The sequence below is a fragment of the Cyclopterus lumpus genome, chromosome 15 (genome assembly GCF_009769545.1).
Source record: "Cyclopterus lumpus isolate fCycLum1 chromosome 15, fCycLum1.pri, whole genome shotgun sequence".
In the NCBI taxonomy this organism is placed as follows: Eukaryota; Metazoa; Chordata; class Actinopteri; order Perciformes; family Cyclopteridae; genus Cyclopterus; species Cyclopterus lumpus.
In genome coordinates, this window is record NC_046980.1 from 11,199,504 (window position 1) to 11,220,212 (window position 20,709).

The following is a 20,709-nucleotide window of genomic DNA, read 5'->3' on the forward strand; positions in this document are numbered from 1 at the left end:
CTAAAGTTTGCAGAAAGAAAATAAGCCAGAGCACACAAGTGTTTAGATTCAGGGAAGAGACAAAAACAAAGGAAGTCAGTGACTGACATTTAAGTGACCTGTGTTTGGCGAAGCAAACACTCAAATATTTTGGCAGTGACAATTGCTCTTCAACTCTTGAAGAAATCGTCTGCAACTCCAGTCTTGTGTTTTTAGGCAGCATCACTGAACGATTGTCTACATCCAAGCGGACAGCTTTGTGTGGCTGGACTCACAGCAAAATGCTTTTAGCTAAATACAAACTTAAGCACGCAAACATGGCCACAATGACAACGCTATCATGCTGATTGATGTTTAGCAGGTATCATGATTACCATTGTTCATCTTGTTAGTTTTTAGTGTATGCTAACATTTGCTTATCAGCACATGACACAAACGGCAACTGAGGCTGATGGGAATGGCAGTTTTGTGTCCAATCCTGTCATAAACCACAGGATTGGACACATTTAATTTCCATCCTGGTGATGGCGCTAGACCTCATTACAATTCATCCTGAAAGGAACAAAATGTCATGGCAATCTATTCGATAATTGTCAAGGAGCTTCACTTAAAACCACAATTGTCAACCTCAAGGTGGAAAAGTCAGTTACTACAGTCTGTGATACAACACTGCCATCCCCAGAGTTTGGTTTCCATGAAAAATGCATGCTTGTGCCACCCCAATTCCTTGTACAAAATTATTGCACATATGGTGATTTGATTTGACAAGACTGACAGGTAATGGGCATGCAGAATACCAAACTGGAGTATACCAAGGATGAATCCAGCACCAGAGCAGGCTCTAGCAAAATGGGGAGGGGAGCCGTCGCACTGGCTTTGGAGCATATATATTAATTTGCTACCATTGCCATAACTACAAGCAAAGCAAATTGTGATTTCTAACTACTAAGGTACTATAGTAAGTGAAGAGGATATGAGTAATGAAAGCAGTAACATCCAAAGAAAATGCTACAGCCATTAGAGATATTAAGCGCTGTAGTAGCACTTTAGTAGCACTTAAATGGCTCTTACTGATAGCACTTTGTAGTTTAACTTTATTGAAGAAATTGTACTTTCTCGATTCTTGTTGTTCTGAGTTTGGACTCATGGTTTAATGCACTTATTGTAAGTCACTTTGGATAAAAGCGTCAGCTAAATGACATGTAATGTAATTGTCGTGCAAACGGAGATTTCATTCCATTTGGGAGATTATGACATTTTACAATGCCAGCCATTCTGGCCAAATGTGTATCATTGACATTACTCAACATTTGGCATGATCAATTTAAATAGCTAATTTAAGTCAATCGTAACTGAAAAGGCCAACCCTTGTATTTGTGTCATTCCCAGAACTATTGTACTATTTCGTTTTACAGAGGACGTGAATTTTGAAAAGTGTCACTCTCTCCAGTTCTCAGTACTTTAAACATTTCAGTTGCCAGATTTCCTTTTTGGATTGTGCTCCGGAGTCACACTTTACCCATTTAGTTTTGTTAAAAACACATAAACCTCCACGGTGAAGTCACAGCTTGGAGAAGACAGCTGGAAACTCTAGTTGTTTATCAACCAAACAGACATCTGTCATCTTAATGTCATGACTTATCCAGATCTCTGGTATTTGTAGCATTAAAAGAAGATTCCACGTGCATGTGTGGATATCTGCTGCATACTAAGCATTGGATTGTGGTGTGGTTCAAACAACCCAGAAAGTTATCAGAAATATCACAAAAGTGATGGACTGTGCCATTTCAGCGTTTTGAGCAAGATGTTCGAGCAGTGTGTTCTTGACTCTCTGGCACAGTTTGGTGTAAACAAGTCTGACATGGATTTGTTGCCTTTTATTCCTCTCCTCCCATTTATAAATATTATTTGAATTTGCAGGGATACATGACGATTCCACTTCCAACAGTAGCTCTGCACTCTGCACACAGTCGACTTTGTGTGCAGAACTCTGGTAAAGCCTCATTACAGAGAACTACTGTTCTCTGTAATGGGTGAAAGCAGATTTTAGAAATGAAATTAGTGGGGACTTTATGATGATAGTAATTACATTATTTTAATAATGCTCATTGTATCATTGTAACAGGCTAGTTTATACTAAAAGCTATACATACTAAATGCGTATGTAATAGCTTTATAGTAAAACAACCATTGAAGATGTTTTGCCTACATAACCCACATTATAACTTTGATTATTATTGACTTAAAAGGAACATTTTTTAGAAATGTGATTTAAAAAAACATCTTGAGAGATTACAACTGACAGCTGCACTACCACATTTAATGAGTGCAAGTCTGACACCTCTGACAGTTTTAATCTGATGTTCACTGCAGAATGCGTTTATCATCGTCAGTAATTAACTAACTGTTCACTACTGTTTCTAATGATGTTGTTGATATAGGCAATTGCCCCATTTGGTAAGAAACTGTCTGTTCTTTTTCTCCTTTTTTCATTGAAGTGGAATGCACATATTTAATTGACGCAAACCATCCCTGAGACGATCCTATTGGTGCTTGAAGGCCTACCCACTGCCAAAGCTATGATCCCTCTACAGGGCTCCAACAATGAGAGGTTGTGTCAACTTTTCTTTCCCTGACACCGACCGCAGAGGGAAGCCTTGGCAAAAACCAGACTTCAGGCGCAAGACGCTGCTTGCCAGCAAAGTGGAAAGCATCCAAAGTATCTATTGTAAAGCTCTGTTTTAAAACATCACACATCTCTGAATGTATATGTTGTTCTTCTGTTTGGTTGTATTTCTCAAGTGCACCTACAGCTGATAGAGCTATTAAACGTTATCAAAACGTTGTCCCTCCAGTGTAAAACACACTATTTCCTCCATCTCTCTTCCCCAAAGTGAATAAGCTCCAAACACAGTAGGTGGGTTTTATCGGGAGGGGATGGTGGGCATCACGGGGAGAGAGAGAGAAGGAGACGTCACGACGCCACCACCCCACCGCCCCCCCCCCCCACCCCCATACGGCTATGAAAATTACGCCATCGAAAGATAATTATATAACTCCGTCTCTTAACAACCGGCTGCAAACGGTTCATACCCAAAATAGTTTGATTGACAGGCTCTCTATATAAGAGGAGGGACGTGGGTGCCGCAGTCACTTTTGTGCTTAACGTCCTGCAGACTGTGGATGCAGTGAACCAAAGTGGACTTTACGCTTTTTACGCACGAGGTGTACAGGAGATACCAATTCTCCTTCATTTAATCATCTGCTTTTTATTCTGATTTCATTTTTTCTGATTTTCTTGTTGTCGGATATCTGATTTATTTGAAAAATAAAGACTGCATTCGCTAGGTAAGTTACGCGGCACCTTTGCCCATTTACCGGTGAACTTTTCTGTGTGGAGAAAGGCTACAGCTTTACGGTACGAGAGGAGTTTAGCTCAGCACTTTAAGTGATTCATTACCTGATGACTGAAAACACTTTTCAACGCAATTACGCGATTACTGGCATTAAAACAGAATCTGCGTGCGAGGTTGCACCACGTATTGTAGCTGAAAAACTGGACGTGTTGGTTCTATTCTGTCGTTATTTGAATTATTCACAGGGAGGATCAAATGAAAAAAAATGAATACATTTGAGATGGATCAATGATGTCGAAAAAAGACAAGAGGGACATAAAAACTAATGAAAAAAACATTCCTGTTTTTTTTTTAAAGGAGAAATGATACTGAGGAGAAGTCTCTTCTTGCTGCTCTTATCTTGTAATTTCCTCCACGCATTACCTCAAGGTAAGTGGAACACTTGTAAAGGATTCTAATGCTGACTAATAATAAAATGGATTAATAACAATAAAGGTTATTGACCAGATTTGTATTATTAATATTGCAACTAAATACTATACGCCCCACTAACTTCAGGCGCAATAATCCATTCCAGTAAAGTTTTTAAATCCTCTAAATATTGCTAATTGTTTGCCATTTGCCCTTGTTCTTTGTTTTAAAAATAGCTATTTCATTATAAGAACAATAGAGCTTACGGACTTGCCCTGAAGTAACTGTCTATTTGCTCTTCCTCTGGTTTGATTTTTAGATGGTGAGCAGGAGGACGAGACGTCATTTGACTTGTTTGAAATCACTCACATAACTCGCAAGACACTGGGGGCCAAACAGTTTCGGGGCCAAAACTCAGATGCCCCCGCTTATCGCTTCATTCGCTTTGACCACCTGCCCCCAGTGAGCCCCCCCATATTAAAACAAATACTACGTCAAATTCAAAACAATGAGGGCTTTGTGTTTGTGGCCAGCATGCGCCAAGACCGCACCTCACGGGGCACCCTGATTGGTTTGGAGGGCCCTGATGGCCAGCGGCAGTTTGAGATTGTGTCCAATGGACGGGCCAACACTCTGGACCTGGTATACTGGGTGGACGGCTCTCAAAATGTGGTTTCCTTTGAGGATGTGGATCTGTCTGAATCCCAGTGGAAGAATATCACACTTCATGTTCATGGGGAAAATGCAAACCTGTTTGTGGGCTGCAGCCTGATTGACAGCTTCATCCTGGATGAGCCTTTCTACGAGCACCTGAAGGCTGAGGGAAGCCGCATGTATGTTGCAAAGGGATCCATTCGGGAGAACCACTTCAGGGTAAGACAGAGACTATGGATTATGGGTAGGACAAGGATTTACCAGGATCTGGAAACTTAAGTCTTTCCCCTTCAGTCCTTTTGTGATATTTGTGAGTTTAATGGCCCTACAATATTATGTCACCTCCGATCATTTACAAGATAATGTGGTCTTAACTAAACTACAAAAGCTATTCTAAACAAGATTTTCCAGAATTAGAGAAGAGCCCACTCCCTCTTTAAAGTTAGTCAGAGTAGCTCAGTGTTTCCCCGGTCTTCCTGTGTGAAGAGGACACATTTAGACTCTGAATTGCCCCGTGTGTGTATAATTGAGTGTGACAAGGTGAAGAGTGAAAGTATCTGTTTCCTAATACATGCTTGAATAGGAGTAAGTGGGTATAGACAAAGGATGTATGTTATGAAATATGCTAAAGTATGTAATAGACACATATTTTCTTACCAATCAGGGCCTTCTGCAGAATGTGCGTTTTATCTTCGACACCACAGTGGAAGACATCCTGCTGAGCAGAGACTGCGAGGTCCCTAAACAAGGTAGGGAGTGGGTTTTTGTGTGGTTATCTTGAGTAACAAGCATTCTCCCAAAGGTACCGGTCATACTCAAGCAGTAGGAACCATTTTTATTTGTGTGATTTTCACAAGCCAAACAAATTATATTTGCTAATTATATTTGCTAACTGTTAAAGTTCCAATACCTTGCAGATGTGATTAGGAAACTCTTTCACATGCAATCCTCCAAAGCATGGTAACTGTGCATTGCTAAGTATCAACCACAGCAACTTTCCAGACAAAAACAGTTTAGCATTCTCAGTGGAATTTAGCCCATTTTGTGGGAGGTAAGGAAACTTTCTGAATTGATATGTGGCAGGATGTCCCCCCCCATAACTTCACATTTACGGAAACAGCAGTGTCGATGCATGTGCTTACGGTCGAGCAGTGTGTTGGAACAAAAGGAGATACAGATGCTTACATTTATTTCCATTGGCAGTGGGCTCTGGATAATGCCTTGGGAAAGAAAAGAGAAAGTGAATGCTATACTGCAGAGTTGGGATATTCCACTTCCAGCTGCACACACAAGCACACACAAAATGAAGTCATAAATTGGCTGATTGGGTGGCATTTCTCAGCTGAAGCTTTGCTCACATGAGGAATGGTATCTCGTGATCCTCTGCAGGGCTCACACGAAGTGTGGCTGCAACTAAATTGATACAGATATCGGAGTAAATATGTCCAGATTCATACTTTACAACAAAGATAAAAGGTCACCAGATCTAGAAACAGTGTCTATTTGCGGTGTGCGTTCTTTTGTGCGTGACATTGGTGTTTCTGAACATTTCCATTGCCACAAGCAAATGTTAAAGTGTTAAATTCCAGATGAATTTATTTGTTTAACAGATGTAACGGATGCCTGGGAGTTTTCTGAATGCTGGATGGTATCAGTCAAGGTTCTTCCCTGGTAGCAATTCTAATGCCAAAAGGCACACATACACCCACACAATCCACGCTCATAAAAACTGTCATGTTGGACAATAATGAGCAGTATTAAAACTACCCAAGCATTTTGCTTTTCTTTAATTATCTCTTCTATCTGCTTTGAGAATATAAGGGAATGTCTACCGGGGAGAGAAGAATGTTTAAATGCTTTTACAGACAAGCTTGTGTGTGTTCACACGCACACACAGTGGGAAGCCCCCCTGAGATTTGAACGAATCCAGCAGACTGAAAGGGAAAGAAAACACATCACTCACTACACTGGGACATCCTTGGGCAATTTGGACAACTACTTGATTTAGAGTATCTTTAGTCTGCTATTAATCTTTACCGATTTACATAGCATAATCCAAGCCAGTTGCAGATATGTGCTTTGCTTTGGCGAAGTGACAGGCATTCCATAGGCCTTTTGATATATATATTGTGTGTTTCTTTTTTTGGCATCATACATTGATAAGCTCATCATCATATGACGGTTACTGGTTTTAGATACAAACTAGGGAAATAAACTGAGGGAGCGTTAAGGATAGATACTCACGATTGCATACGGTATAATTCAAACTCCACCCTATACTCTTTCCTGCTCTGTGTTTTGTATTTTTGCCTATCTATGTTGTATAAAGATCGCAGCTGGCAGACTCTTACTTACTCTGGGCTCAGACAGGAGTTCCTGCTTGAGATTTTCAGATTGTGCAAAGAAGACAAAACATTTAGCCCTTCATTCAACTATGTGGTTTAAGATAGCATTCCATTTCACATTATGCACTAAAGGGAAACGGTTTCTAGTGTTACTAATGAATAATAAATACTGTGACTCAAGGGATTTTTCCACACTTTGGACTCTAGTGTGTTGACATCTAGACAAGGGTATCTTTAGTGCCTGTGCTACAGATCCAATGTTAGGACAAGACCACAAGCTTCACTGGCTGCTTGTACATCCATGTGTGGTCACTCTGGTCCGTTAAGTTAATATTGGAAGTATCCACATATCTAAAAGGTTGTGGAGATTTATGCCAAAGGTGCGGTTTCTAATTGCTCTATGAACACCCTGTTTTCTGCTATACCTTCCCCTCCCATTCTTCCACAGCCAAACCGGCTGTCATCTCTGGTGGCAAGATTTAACGTTACCATTTCATACTTACATTTATCAAATCAAACAAACATAATGACTGATCTGTTTTTTATACACAATAAACATTGTATTGTAATCACTGCATTGACGTGAACTTTTTGCCGGCTCCAGGAAAACAGGAAATCATTCTGTTTCCTGATCAGAGTTCTTGTCTTTTAATCATCATATCTCTTAAAAGTGTTCTCCATCACCAGTGTCGATGGTTCATTTGCTTGCATGCGCATTCACACTGATGTATCTTTTTTTCGCCCCTCCAGATGATGCCAATATCGTGAGCGAGAGCACAGAAATCTTTGATGTGAGTCCCTCGATCACTACAAACGTTATCGGTCAGCAGACGGACGACGCAGCCACAGATATGTGTGAGCGCTCCTGCGAGGAACTCAGCACCATGTTCCAGGAGCTCAAAGGCCTGCGAGTTGTCGTGAGCAACCTTATTGATGGCTTGCAAAAAGTGGTAAGTAGTAGAAGTGACAGTGCAAAGTATTGTGTTTGTTTGAGACAAGCTACTGCCTGGTTTGCTGTGCTCTTCAGGCCAATTGTCAAAATCTGCTTTTATGTGAGGGAAGAACTTCAATCCCCGGTGTGGCCGCCGGCATGTTAAATGTTTGAATTAGGTTACTAGGTTACTTACATTGGTCGGAAATCAAACAGTAAGTTGCTTCAGGACTGTTTATAGAGTCGCCTGTGATGGCTGAACTGGTTTCTCCGGCTATCTGTGGAAGCGTGAGTGAGACAGATTTTATGACATGTTACATGTGGATATAGGAAGTGTTCCCCTGGCAGAAATGGGGTCCAGTCTAATGTCTGGCTGTGTTTAAACAACCCATGTGTTTCCTCTGGGAGCCTCCCAGCAATAAGAGTCTGGGCATGAACCTTGGGAAAGAAAAACCCCGTCTGGGATGAGAAGGGTCCCTGAGGCTCTTCCAGACCGAGTGGTGTCTTAGATTCTAGTGCTGCACACGGCTGCCTCCCTTTTCCAATGGGAGGATGTACACACACTCATACACACGGACCGTTAGCAGTATTCTGTCCAGCCAGAGATCCCCTGGTCTCCAATTGGGTTGGAGTTTACATGTGTATAACTAAGCAGCCTTTTTCAATGGACTATTTTCTTGGAAGCATTATGCATAAACAGAGATGTAGTTAACCATTTGAAGTCATGAGAATCACATTTTTTAAATTAACATCTTTCCGTTAATAGAATGCAGTACGTTTTTTTGTGTAGATGTACTTTTAGGTCCACTTAAGTTCTCTTGAGACACTCATGAGGCAATCTGAAAGAACAAGCTCATAATGAAATGAAGGTTTCCACCTCAGAGCTTCACTGAACTGGAGAGGGGCCAGATAGGTTCACGGAAACCTCAGGGAAATATTTGGCCCTTCATTATTATAATACTTATAGTGGTGGTTGTGTTTCTCAGAGAGGGATTGTTGCGATTCACATAAGTACTTCTTATTACTTGAGTGAGAAACAGTACTGGAGCAGCGTGGACTATTCTTCTTTCCACCCGGTGGGATTAATCTCACATGTTCTCTCCAACTAGAATCAGCTTGTCAGCAGGTGTACACCTTCACATGCTTCATGGAATGCAGTGATCTTTTATCATGAGTGTGACCTAATCATTTCTGACTGATCTAATTTCTGACTGCAAATCTGTCTGTTTTTGTATGTTAAGACAGAGGAGAACACACTCATGAAGGAGGCCCTTGGGAGGATGAAGAACACTAAAGAGAAAAACATGTGCTGGCAGGATGGCCGCCTGTTTGACGATAAGGAAGACTGGGTTGTAGACAGCTGCACCAAATGTACCTGCCAGGTAGTACCAAATCATATGGAGATATAGACATATTTACTGTGGATATCAATGACCCTGATACATGTCTAATATTCATTGATGGCAGGAGTCCAAGATTGTTTGTCACCAAATTACATGCCCTCCAGTGGCCTGTGCCATCCCGTCATTTATCGACGGCGAATGCTGCCCTGTGTGTATACGTAAGTAGTTGGAACCTCCAATTATCCAATGCCCCCAGCCAATAAACACAATTAAAAACACATAGTTTTATGTATGTATGCTATTTTAAATTAATGGTTCAATATGCCATAACACCAAATTTCCACTCCTGTTAAATTTGATACCATAGGACTATTGCAGTCAGTTTGTTTTTGTGAGCGACTCACATATTTATTGGCCAAAATATGACATTCAGAGTGGCTATTGTGGCTTTTTCAGATGAGGTCATGTGATAAACAGGCTTACATAAAGAATAAAAACTTCTTTGCTAGTTTATTATTCTGTTTTAACACAAGGATAAATAAGGAATAAAATGTTGACTTTGTGCTTTTACTTCTTTCAGCTATAGACAGTGAGGATGGCTGGTCCCCCTGGTCAGAATGGACAGAGTGCACTGTCACCTGCGGGACAGGAACTCAACAGAGGGGTCGATCATGTGATGCAACTAGCAACCCCTGCACCGGGCCTTCCATCCAGACCCGCAAGTGCAGCCTGGGCAAATGTGACAGCCGTGGTGAGGATTGTTTTGTTCATTTAAATGAATGCCATTTAGTAGTAACCCCCTTAATGCATATTAACTTGATGAACAATCTGTCATTGCTTCAACTACACAACCTTATCAAACAAATAGCACTATGACATATGGGAGGGAGGTACATTATGGAGCTGTGGAAAAACTGAGTTAAATATGAGATCTCCCAAAGTGTAAAAGATAGAGTTCATGCCTCCATGAATCTGTTGAACATGGATCCATCTGAGTGAGGCTGAATCCCAGGGAAAAGCAGTATTGCATGGTCTGGTTTCAGGGTGTGCCCAGTCATATTTAATTACAAATAGAGAGGGTGATCCACAGTACAATGACTCACCACCTGCTGCCATGCAAAAATATAAAAATAGTAAGGAATTTAATCATTAGATATACTTCATATGAGGTGGATGCAGAAACTGATGAATTGGTTGTTTGATAAATTGTGGGATAAGCCTATGTTATTGCTTGCAGCTAACGTTACACTGCATTTGAGTAAGTGACTGCATCAGTCCAACCACTGGAGGATAGTTTACCCACAATGACATAAATACTGGCGCAGGCATTTTAGAACATCTTTGAAAGTGAGCAATCGTCGCCAGCATCACATAATGTTTACTTGTAGGAAATGTGGTCGCCATCTTTCTTTGCTTTTGAAAATTATACATGTCTGTAACTATTTGACTGGGTGGAAAGCTAGAGGATAATACATGACATGTGTTTTTGGCCTGATATGTTTGATGTTTGATTCTCAGTTCGTCAGGATGGAGGTTGGAGTTTGTGGTCGCCGTGGTCCTCCTGCTCAGTGACCTGTGGAGAAGGACAGATCACAAGGATACGACACTGCAATGCTCCCGTGCCACAGCTGGGGGGGAAAGACTGCGAGGGAAATGGGAGAGAAACTCAGCGCTGCACTGCCAAACCCTGTCCCAGTGAGTACCCTGTTAGGGGAACACTCAAAAACAGCATCTCCATTACAGCAGCATCCATGTGGAATACCATACTTTTCTTGTGCCTCATGGCTTCCCTAAGGCCACATTCCCCATGTGTTTTGGACTGACCTCCTGTCTGTCTGTCAGGAAATGTTGACTCAAATCAACTCAGTATGTTTTCACTTCTAGTATTAAGTTCCAGGCTTCTGACTCTGGCTTCTTTTCAGATTTAAGACTGTAAATGTTAGGAACAAATTGTTGAAATATTTATGTAATTAAATGCTTTTTGTCAAAAATTAAGTTTTAAAGATCTCTCTATGCATTTCTTTTAGTTGATGGCGGTTGGGGTCCTTGGTCTCCATGGGCAACCTGTTCAGCAACATGCGGAGGAGGAATCAAAAGTCGAGCGCGGGTATGCAACAGCCCTCAACCTCAGTACGGTGGCAAGAGTTGCATCGGGGAGGCCAACGACAGTGACAGCTGTAATAATAAAGTCTGTCCTAGAGGTGAGCGGCAATCACTCTACATTGTGTTCTTATCCATGCAAGCGACAAAGCTCTAGGGATGGCAATGCCGGTCGGCCGGTTGGTCAGTTGGTTAGTTGGTTGGTCCACAAGTTTTCTCCAGGCTCAAATAGATAGATAGATTGCAATGAAATGTGTTCAAACATTAATGGTCCCCAGAGGGTTAATTTTACTGACGTTGGTGAACTTTTCATTTATTATAAGATAAGATATATTTTGGGCTTTTAGCCGCTGCATCACATAATTAACTTGCCAGCATCACAATTAACATGCATTGAGCATAGATCAAACCTGATATATAAACTCATGCTTGAATACACATGTTGATAACAGTTATGAATAATTAAATGATTATAAAAAATGGTGACATAAAAAACAAATGATCTTTCCATCATCTTCAGTGGTTCTTTGCGCTAAAAGCAAATCTTAACATGCAAAAGAAAGAAAACTATTTTTGTCAAATATTTTATCTTTAAACATCAAGTTCAGATAAATACCAATACAGATTGAAGTGGAATCATTTGGAGACACAACATCCATATATATATCCAGTGATGTTTAAATCAATTTTCCCTTGTTTGTAACTAAATCATCTGAATCCCTTGCAGATGGATGTCTGTCTAACCCATGCTTTGGGGGAGTGGATTGCAACAGCTCTCCAGATGGATCCTGGGATTGTGGCCCATGCCCTGCTGGTTTCCGTGGAAACGGTACCCATTGTGAAGACATCAATGAGGTGAAAGTTCCTGTTTTTCTTAGGCGCATGAACCAGACCTCATTCATGTAATTATTTGTCTGCATTTTGCTGATACTTTTCATTCCCTCGTCCAGTGTGACATGGTGTCTGATGTTTGCTACAAAGTGAGTGGAATGCAGCGCTGCGTCAACACCGATCCAGGTTTCCACTGCCAGCCCTGTCCGAAGCGCTACAAGGGCACCCAGCCATTCGGTATGGGAGTGGAGGCTGCTAAGAACAACAAACAGGTGAGTGAACGTTGCTCACATTGCCAAACAGACCATTGATTGGATGCCATTCGAACAGGGGCTGTTTTTAAATGAGAACAAAAAAGCAATAAAGAAAAGGATACCATGTGGGAATTTAGCGTCCTGTTAGAATTTTTAAAACAGTTGTAATGGGTTGATCCAAAATTATGAATGATGGAAGCAGGAGCTTAGGTGATATCTAAGCCATACTCATGCTGTCAGAGTGTTTACACAGTGTTGGAGGGGAGGCCACCATATATATGAATATGCCTCACTTTGACCCAGTATTAGCAAGTAGAGGTAGAGGGGGGAGAATTGGGCAACTCTTAACAACAGACATATGTTACACATCTCAGAGGCAGACTGACGCTCTATTTTATGGTAGATGTTGAATTTGATCAGTGCTTCAAGTGAAAAAATGTTGACCTTTTTTTTTTATTTATCTGGCTGTACCCTCGATATCTTTAAAAAAGCTCAGTATTTCCACTCCTGCTCAATTGTAGCTGTGTCCCAGGTAGTACAACATGTAATTTATTTCACATTAGTTATTTGATAGTACAGATTTTTCTGCTCCCTTGAGATCACTGGATTCACAGACTCCCTGGAAAACTGAAAAACTTGCCATGCCACTCTGACCGGCCCTTCCATAACATCCCCCGTCGACCATTTTCTCTCTGGCCTCTGCAGCTGCTTGTCTTTGATATGATGCCCCAATTTCACAAATTGATTTGGGAAAAGGGTAATTGTCTCATCGCTGGCAATAAGAGGGCTCCATTTCACAGTTTTGATCAAAGGCCTGTTCTTACTGTCATTCTCTCCTCTATGAGCTCATGGAGTGGCATCCAAACTGCAGTTATGTTCATCCTCTGGTAATGAGTGGTAGCTGTGACTACCGTGTGCTGCAAAAGAGGAAACAGTGGGTTGTTGTGGGATGTATGATGCATTAGGTGGGATTTCATAAAATCCAGAAGTGCCCTGCACTTTGGCTTTGTTCAAATTATACCCCATAAACTTTGATTTTGGAGAAGCCTTTAGTTTGGGGTGGTGTAGTGGTAAGATAACTACTCTTAACTTGAACATGTCATCGGAAGCAGACAACAACAAAAGAAGCATCCAAAAAAACTGATGAAGGGCAGATCACATCCAGTACCCTTGATGTTGGATGTTGTTGGATGTGAAAGAATCTCCTAATACAGTTCCACCTGCCCTGTTTTCTCTTTAGGTGTGTGAGCCAGAGAACCCATGCAAGGACAAGACCCACAATTGTCACAAATATGCCGAATGTATCTACATCAGCCACTTCAGTGACCCTATGTACAAGTGTGAATGCAGGACTGGTTACGCAGGAGACGGCTTCATTTGTGGAGAAGACTCTGACTTGGACGGTTGGCCCAATCAGAACCTTGTGTGTGGCGCCAACGCCACATTTCACTGCAAGAAGGTATTTTGTTAAAGTCTGTCACCCTATGCCTATCCGCAGGGATAATTAAACTATTGGCTACTATTACTATTGTGTCTGTAAAAATATCCCACTACCATTCCAGGATAATTGCCCAAGCCTTCCCAACTCTGGACAAGAAGACTTTGACAGGGACGGCCAAGGAGATGCTTGTGACAAGGATGATGACAATGATGGGATTCTAGATGAGAGGGTACGAGAGTTTTTAACACATGTAATTCTATGATCAGATTGATGATACTCAAATAATTCCCTAACAACTCTGCACTTTCTATCACAGGACAACTGTGCCCTCCTTTACAATCCTCGCCAGTTTGACTTTGACAAGGATGAAGTCGGCGACCGCTGTGACAACTGTCCTTATGAACACAACCCTGCTCAAATAGACACCGACCACAACGGAGAAGGGGATGCATGCGCAGTGGACATTGACGGAGATGGTAAAATAGTCAAGCCTGAACAGATTCATTACTTTAATCAGTCCATCTAGGACAGCAAACTGTTATATTTAACATTAAATTCTCAAGAAAATGTAATTATCTGCCCTTTTCCCTCAGACATTATGAATGAGAGCGACAACTGCCCCTATGTGTACAACACTGATCAGCAGGACACTGACATGGATGGAGTTGGTGACCATTGTGACAACTGTCCATTGTTGCACAACCCTGACCAGGTGACAAATCACAATGCATTTCATGACACATTCCAGTGCATGGTGCAGGTACAGGAAGGGTTAAGCTCTGTCTGTATTTATCCAACAGACCGACGTAGACAATGACCTGGTTGGAGATCAGTGTGACAATAACCAGGACATTGATGAAGACGGCCATCAGAACAACCTGGACAACTGTCCCTATGTGGCCAACGCCAACCAGGTCGACCATGACAAGGATGGCAAAGGAGACGCATGTGACTATGATGATGATGATGATGGTATCCCTGACGACAAGGACAACTGCAGGCTGACACCCAATGCAGACCAGATTGACTCTGATGGTGAGAATGAATCATTTAAAAGGTTAAAAGGTTGCAGGGTGTGGTGTGTGCCATGTACTTTTGATCCATGTGTAAATCCAGCTTTTTATGTTTTGCAGATTTGTCCAGTGGTATACTTAGTTTATTGCAGTGATGCAGAAAATTACAAATTACTAGTTTGTATTTACATTTGCTTTCAACGGTAGCTGAACATTCTTAGAACAAAGTTACAAAGTTGCACTAGTATCATTGGGCTGTGTGCTATAAGACGTGTTAGATGCAGCTATAACCTTTTTATTGCCAATTTCTAATGCAATGTTTATAGATAACCAACACATGTGTTACTATGTTATGAATGTGTAATATGTAGTTTTGGTCTTTGGTCAAAATATAAAATACACAAAAACAACATTTTAGATACAGTATGACATATTGAGAGTAAACGTTGGAGCTTTTGACTGTATCATGTTCCGCAGCAGATTGGTTACCCAGTAAGAACTTTAGTTAGAAGAAATCTGAGATTAAGAGTTCATTTTTCACATTGGAAACAGCAGTTGACAAAATATACTCAACATTAATTAATAATTTACCATTGAATTACCATTAGTTCAGTACCACCATTATTCTCACATGACCAGTTTATGACAGCTGCCGGCTCACATTGAGAGACCTATTGAGACTGTAACTGGGATTGATCATCTATATTTAATGTCATTGCAATAGTTTACAGCCTCTGCCATGGACTCCATGCAATCAGACTTTGTACTCATTATTCCGTGATGTTCACATTTAGCTTCAGTTTACTGTCTCCCACATGTTTTCACAGTCAGCAATTAGCTCTACTGCAGCAGGTGTGAAATATGGTGGCTGTGGAAAAAGTCAACGGCTGGGTTGGCACGAGTGATGTCATTCTGCATGACTTCAGTTAGCCGCCCAGGAGGGCACACGCCCGGCTGTGAAGTTTTTATTACCTTCAGGCTTTGCTCGTGATTAATCCACAGTACTCAATTTAAGTAGGGTTGTCTGTACAGCTGTCTGCAACTGGAAACAGACCATCAAGGAGGGAGGCCCTGGACATTGAGGCTTTCACAGCTCGTCAGATAGTAATTATTTGATAGGATCATTTTAGCCCCCTGTGCAATAACAAAGATGATGAAAATAAAGCAGCAAGCTACTTCCACGCAGGGGCCATCATTAGCCACTGGCGTCCGTTCCACTGTGAGCTCCTGGCTTGCAGTCGGGCTTTAATAGACTTCAGGCTTCAGATGGTTACAAGTATCAGTGGAAGTTGTCATAGCATGAAAAGGCTGTTTTGCCTTAGTAGACTTGGCGAATATAGTAAAGCCAATTTCCTGGGAGGAACTTCTATTTTCCCCATACTTGTTTTATATTATCTTGGAAGAGCTCCTCAGTACTCACTCCAGTGAGAGTTTTTTATTGTGGTTCTCATAATAGCTGCCATCGAGATGTTTTCAATCTACGGAAAAATGTAGCTAAAATGATCTGTTTTAAATAAGATCAAACCAATGTAATTTATTTAATTTTTTCACAGGCGATGGAAGAGGGGATGCCTGCAAAGATGACTTTGACAATGACAATATCCCAGATATTCTTGATGTGTGTCCGGAGAACAATGGCATCAGTGTCACAGACTTCAGGAAGTTCCAGATGGTCCACTTGGATCCAAAGGGGACCACTCAAATTGATCCCAACTGGGTGGTCCGACACCAGGGCAAAGAGCTGGTTCAGACTGCCAATTCTGACCCAGGCCTTGCAGTAGGTGAGTAACACAAGTTGTTAGTTTACTCTGGAACAACTGTTTCAAATTAATTTGAAACTCCATTTGATTGCACAGAGCCCTGAGATTTAGCATGACCTTTCTTTCACACCATCACAGGTTTTGATGAGTTCAACGCTGTGGACTTCAGTGGAACGATGTACGTGAACACGGACAGAGATGATGACTATGCAGGCTTTGTGTTCGGCTACCAGTCGAGTGGGCGCTTTTATGTAGTGATGTGGAAGCAGATCACACAGACTTACTGGGAGGACAAGCCCTCCAAGGCCTTCGGCATCTCTGGCGTGTCCCTCAAAGTCGTCAATTCGACTACTGGCACTGGAGAAAACCTCAGGAATGCCTTGTGGCACACGGGCAACACTGCTGGACAGGTGGGCTGCAATTGAAATGCTATTTGATCTGTTTTAAAGACTGAAGCAGTATTAAGTGTTGTTAACTATTTCACATAGGTGCGAACTCTGTGGCATGACCCCAAAAACATTGGTTGGAAGGATTACACAGCATACAGGTGGCATCTCATCCACAGACCGAAGACTGGTTTTATAAGGTAATAAATGAAGCTTGCCATAACAGGAACACCTTGTTTTTCTGTCTCAATGACAGGACACTTTGATTGCAGTACTCCAAAGAGCTACATTATTTTGGTTATTTTATAAAACCACTCATATTTCTCTCCTGCAATTGTTCTGTAGTTGGTGTAGTGACAGATAGTGAAACTGTACCTTAGTAATAAGCATCTTAGTCTCAACACACTAAGAAGTTCATGTATGTCCTGTAATTCTCAGGGTTGTGGTCTATGAAGGTAAACAAATCATGGCCGACTCAGGACCAGTTTATGACAAGACGTTTGCCGGAGGAAGGTTAGGCTTGTTTGTCTTTTCACAAGAGCTGGTGTTCTTCTCCGACCTCAAGTATGAATGCAGAGGTTAGTACACACACTTTGATTACTATGAAGTTAGAACATTAAATGTGTCTGTGTTGTTATACAAATAATGAAGTGTGTTTAAGTGTGTGCATGCATGATTTGAGTTTAGAAAACAGAAACTTTGACCACCACATGGGACAGTTAAGACATTACGGGATACTTGCGTTACGGGATACCTCATATACCAAGAGTGACGTGAAAATAGTTCATGTAAAGATCTTGTTTGGAATATGTAGAATACATTTGTTTATATGAAACTGTAGGATACTGCAACCAAATCCAAGACAAAATGCACTAAATGTTTTTGTTTCAACAGTCAGATCAATATTATTCATAATTAATAGCATGGAAGGATTCACACTGTAATATCCACATTTGCCCTCTGTTCACGACTCAATTAATTCCATAGAGTTTGAGCTGGTGTATGAGTAAATTATGGATTACAGGACATTCTACACTATTTTATGGGGTTGGGAAGCTAGGTCCAATCTCTCTGCGGCAGAGGTTAACTATTTTACTCATTTATGCAGACATACTGTACATACAAACATTTCCAGTTACGTAACTCTTTAAATATAAATATTGTCAAGTGCTTGAAATAAATGCAGTGCAACTGCGATGAAGAAAATTTACCATTACACATAAATGTAAGCAATTGTACATATAGACGTTTAGGATTGGGATTGACGTGTATGTGTATGTAATGTGGGAATGTATATAATCCATATATGACATAGATCAGCAAGAGTGAAAAAAACATTTCCATCTTTGAATTATGTGGGTAAAGTCTTTAAACCTTCAACATCTTTTTCAAACCTCAGATAAGCCGGAGTTTCCAACTGTGTTCATCAGGTAACAATAAGAGTGTTGTGTGTTCCGTGTTGTTTGAAGCAAAAAAGATTGTCATGCAATGTTTCTGCTTGTCAGCTTTGCCGTGTGCAATGCCCCAGATGCATTGTTAAAGACCTTGTGTTGGCCCAAGGACTTCTGATCTCCTGTTGAGTGCTAAACAGTGGAAATGAGCCTGCAGCCTTCTCACAATCACAGCCAGACACTGTAGACACGCTTGTTTCTGACGCACACAGTACAAATGTTGTTGCTGCACTTTGGCACTTTGATTGTGTGAATCTCGTCGAGTGTCTTTGTTTTGATTACAAATGTGGCGGTAATGGAAGCTGTTTTTTCAATTTTTCCACAGATAACTGAATCAAGTCTGATAGAAAAAAAACATCAGAGGGCAAAAGACAAGAATCTCTAAACGTCACGTCATCACTGAATCCATTTCAAAGTAAATGAGGATTTCCATACTTCTCCACGCTTTGCCTTGATCCATCCGATGGAAAGGAAACCACGGGCGATTTCAGTTTTCCTGTTGACTTTTACATTTCTCGAGGTGGTAATGAAAACAATTAACTTTTCTTTTTTTTTGTTAAAGCAGATTACCTAATTATACCTAGTGTACCTACATTTTTAAAGGATTCATTGTACAACCACTTACATGCTGTATGCTTTCCTACCGGTCGTTTTTTATCTTTATTAATTTAGGATTTGGGATTAAGATGCTCATTCGTGGCTTATCATACAGTGTCTGACAATCGAACTGTAACCGAAGCATAATCATTTAGCTGTCTATTTCATTGCTATTTCTCCTCATTATTTTCATCATGAATGTGTGTTTTTTTAAAAATGGAGAACGAGTTAAATAAGCCATTTAAGTAAATGCCAAAGATGTTTATACTAAGTCTGTATTATAATTCATTTTTGTAAATTATTTATGCTCTGCTTGTTTTGTTTGTTTGCATTTTTTGCTTGAGTTTGTACATAATTATTTATTTGTTTACACTGACAAAGCGCATAATTGTATATCAAAAACATCAAGATAAACACATTATAGTAATGCAATATTTTTAATGTTGACATGCATATCCTTAACTTTTAAATATTACACAAACTGTAGCGTAAAGCTTTGGAGAGGATAAACATCAGCTGCTTTCAAATCACACATAAATAGAGCACATGTTTATGTATGTGATAGCAGCTGCCAGAGGAAGTTAGTTCTGGTAGTATGTGTATGTTACAAAAAGCCACTGTTTATTTTCTTTGCTGTCCTGACAGGGCCTCGCTGCCCTCAAAGTGATATATCACTTTGGAACACGTGGAAAAATGTTCATTGTGATACTTTATGAGGAGCTTATGAATGGTCCGTCACAAAAATTGGCTGCAAATTGGGCTACTGTCACGGTAGCAAACACGCTTTCCTTACATGATATTGAAACACTTTTTATCTGCAATGCATCAACAACAACAAAAAAGGATATATCAAGGTTTTAACACAAGGTAAGTAAAGGTAGTTAAATACATTTAATTGTAGTTTAAGTGGCTGATTCCTAATAGATCTAATGTTGTGTATCAAGCACAAGTACATTTTACATCAACAGCAGAGTCTGAGGTTTAGAAGGCAGTCATTGTTTGTGATGGAGTCGTGAAGATCAAATACTGTAAAAGATATTTTATACAAATTACTTTTTCATTCAGATGTTAGTCACAGGTATCACTTATGGATGCTGTGAAACTTCAGTGTTGATTAAAATGGAATCAGATGACGGTGTCTAAAAACAAAGTGTGACTGTGGCTGCATAGTGTGGATCGAGGACGTATTACAGTACACCGTGTTGCCGTTAGTCTGTATCGCAGCCGTGTTCTTCCGTGTTTGGTTTCCATCTTGTTAATTTTCTTGAGGGTTTTCAATGCACAAAATGTTAATTTTTTTTATACTAGTGTTGTTGGATTTACATTTTCTACAAGCATTCGTGTAAGATTGTTCTGTTTCATAAATAAATCTCTTGTATATCATTTTGTTGATTATATACATGTGGACTGAAAGTTATCCCAAAAATAATACTGTCATATTGAAATAATGCTGTTCAACCAACATGAACAGTATGATATACGAGCTTGATACATTATTATGGATACGGTTCATTTGTATTTGTTATGTCAACAATTGCCATAAAAAGACCAAATCCAGGATTTGTGTTGCAGGCTCAGAATACTTTCTGACTTCCTTATTTTGTATTTGGCTCTCAGACCCAAACTAAACTGACGATGTAAACCTTTTAGTTTCTTTTTTTCTATTTTTAAAATGTAAAAAGTTTAATAATCTTGTTAAACAGCTGGTCTCTGTAGTGTTTAGCAAATGTTACTCAAACAGGAGAAAATTATACATTTGTTTGGGACTATTTTCACTGGTGGATTGATCCACGTTTGGTGCTCTAGTAAGTATTTAAGGCAGCAGGACAGTATTTAAAAAATAAACTACAGTACCAC

The 20,709-nt window shown here is 40.4% G+C and overlaps 1 protein-coding gene across 1 annotated transcript; it reads left to right on the forward strand.

Moving 5' to 3' along the window:
- The first annotated feature begins 3,697 nt into the window (after positions 1–3,697).
- thbs2a (thrombospondin 2a) lies at positions 3,698–20,296 on the forward strand. The gene is made up of 22 exons (XM_034551898.1): positions 3,698–3,764; positions 4,066–4,619; positions 5,065–5,149; positions 7,496–7,695; positions 8,918–9,058; positions 9,144–9,237; positions 9,600–9,770; positions 10,538–10,714; positions 11,047–11,220; positions 11,847–11,974; positions 12,070–12,222; positions 13,445–13,663; positions 13,767–13,874; positions 13,962–14,121; positions 14,239–14,357; positions 14,446–14,680; positions 16,212–16,439; positions 16,557–16,828; positions 16,907–17,004; positions 17,243–17,382; positions 18,204–18,234; positions 18,581–20,296. The coding sequence occupies exons 1-22, from the start codon at positions 3,698–3,700 to the stop codon at positions 18,582–18,584; spliced, it is 3,558 nt and encodes a 1,185-aa protein (XP_034407789.1). The 3' UTR covers positions 18,585–20,296.
- The last annotated feature ends 413 nt before the right edge of the window (positions 20,297–20,709 follow it).

Coding starts and splice junctions, on each gene's coding strand:
- thbs2a (XM_034551898.1), top strand. CDS start 3,698: ATGATACTGAGGAGAAGTCTCTTCTTGCTGCTCTTATCTTGTAATTTC. Junction 3,765..4,065: donor CCTCCACGCATTACCTCAAG/GTAAGTGGAACA, acceptor TTTGATTTTTAG/ATGGTGAGCAGGAGGACGAG. Junction 5,150..7,495: donor CTGCGAGGTCCCTAAACAAG/GTAGGGAGTGGG, acceptor TCGCCCCTCCAG/ATGATGCCAATATCGTGAGC.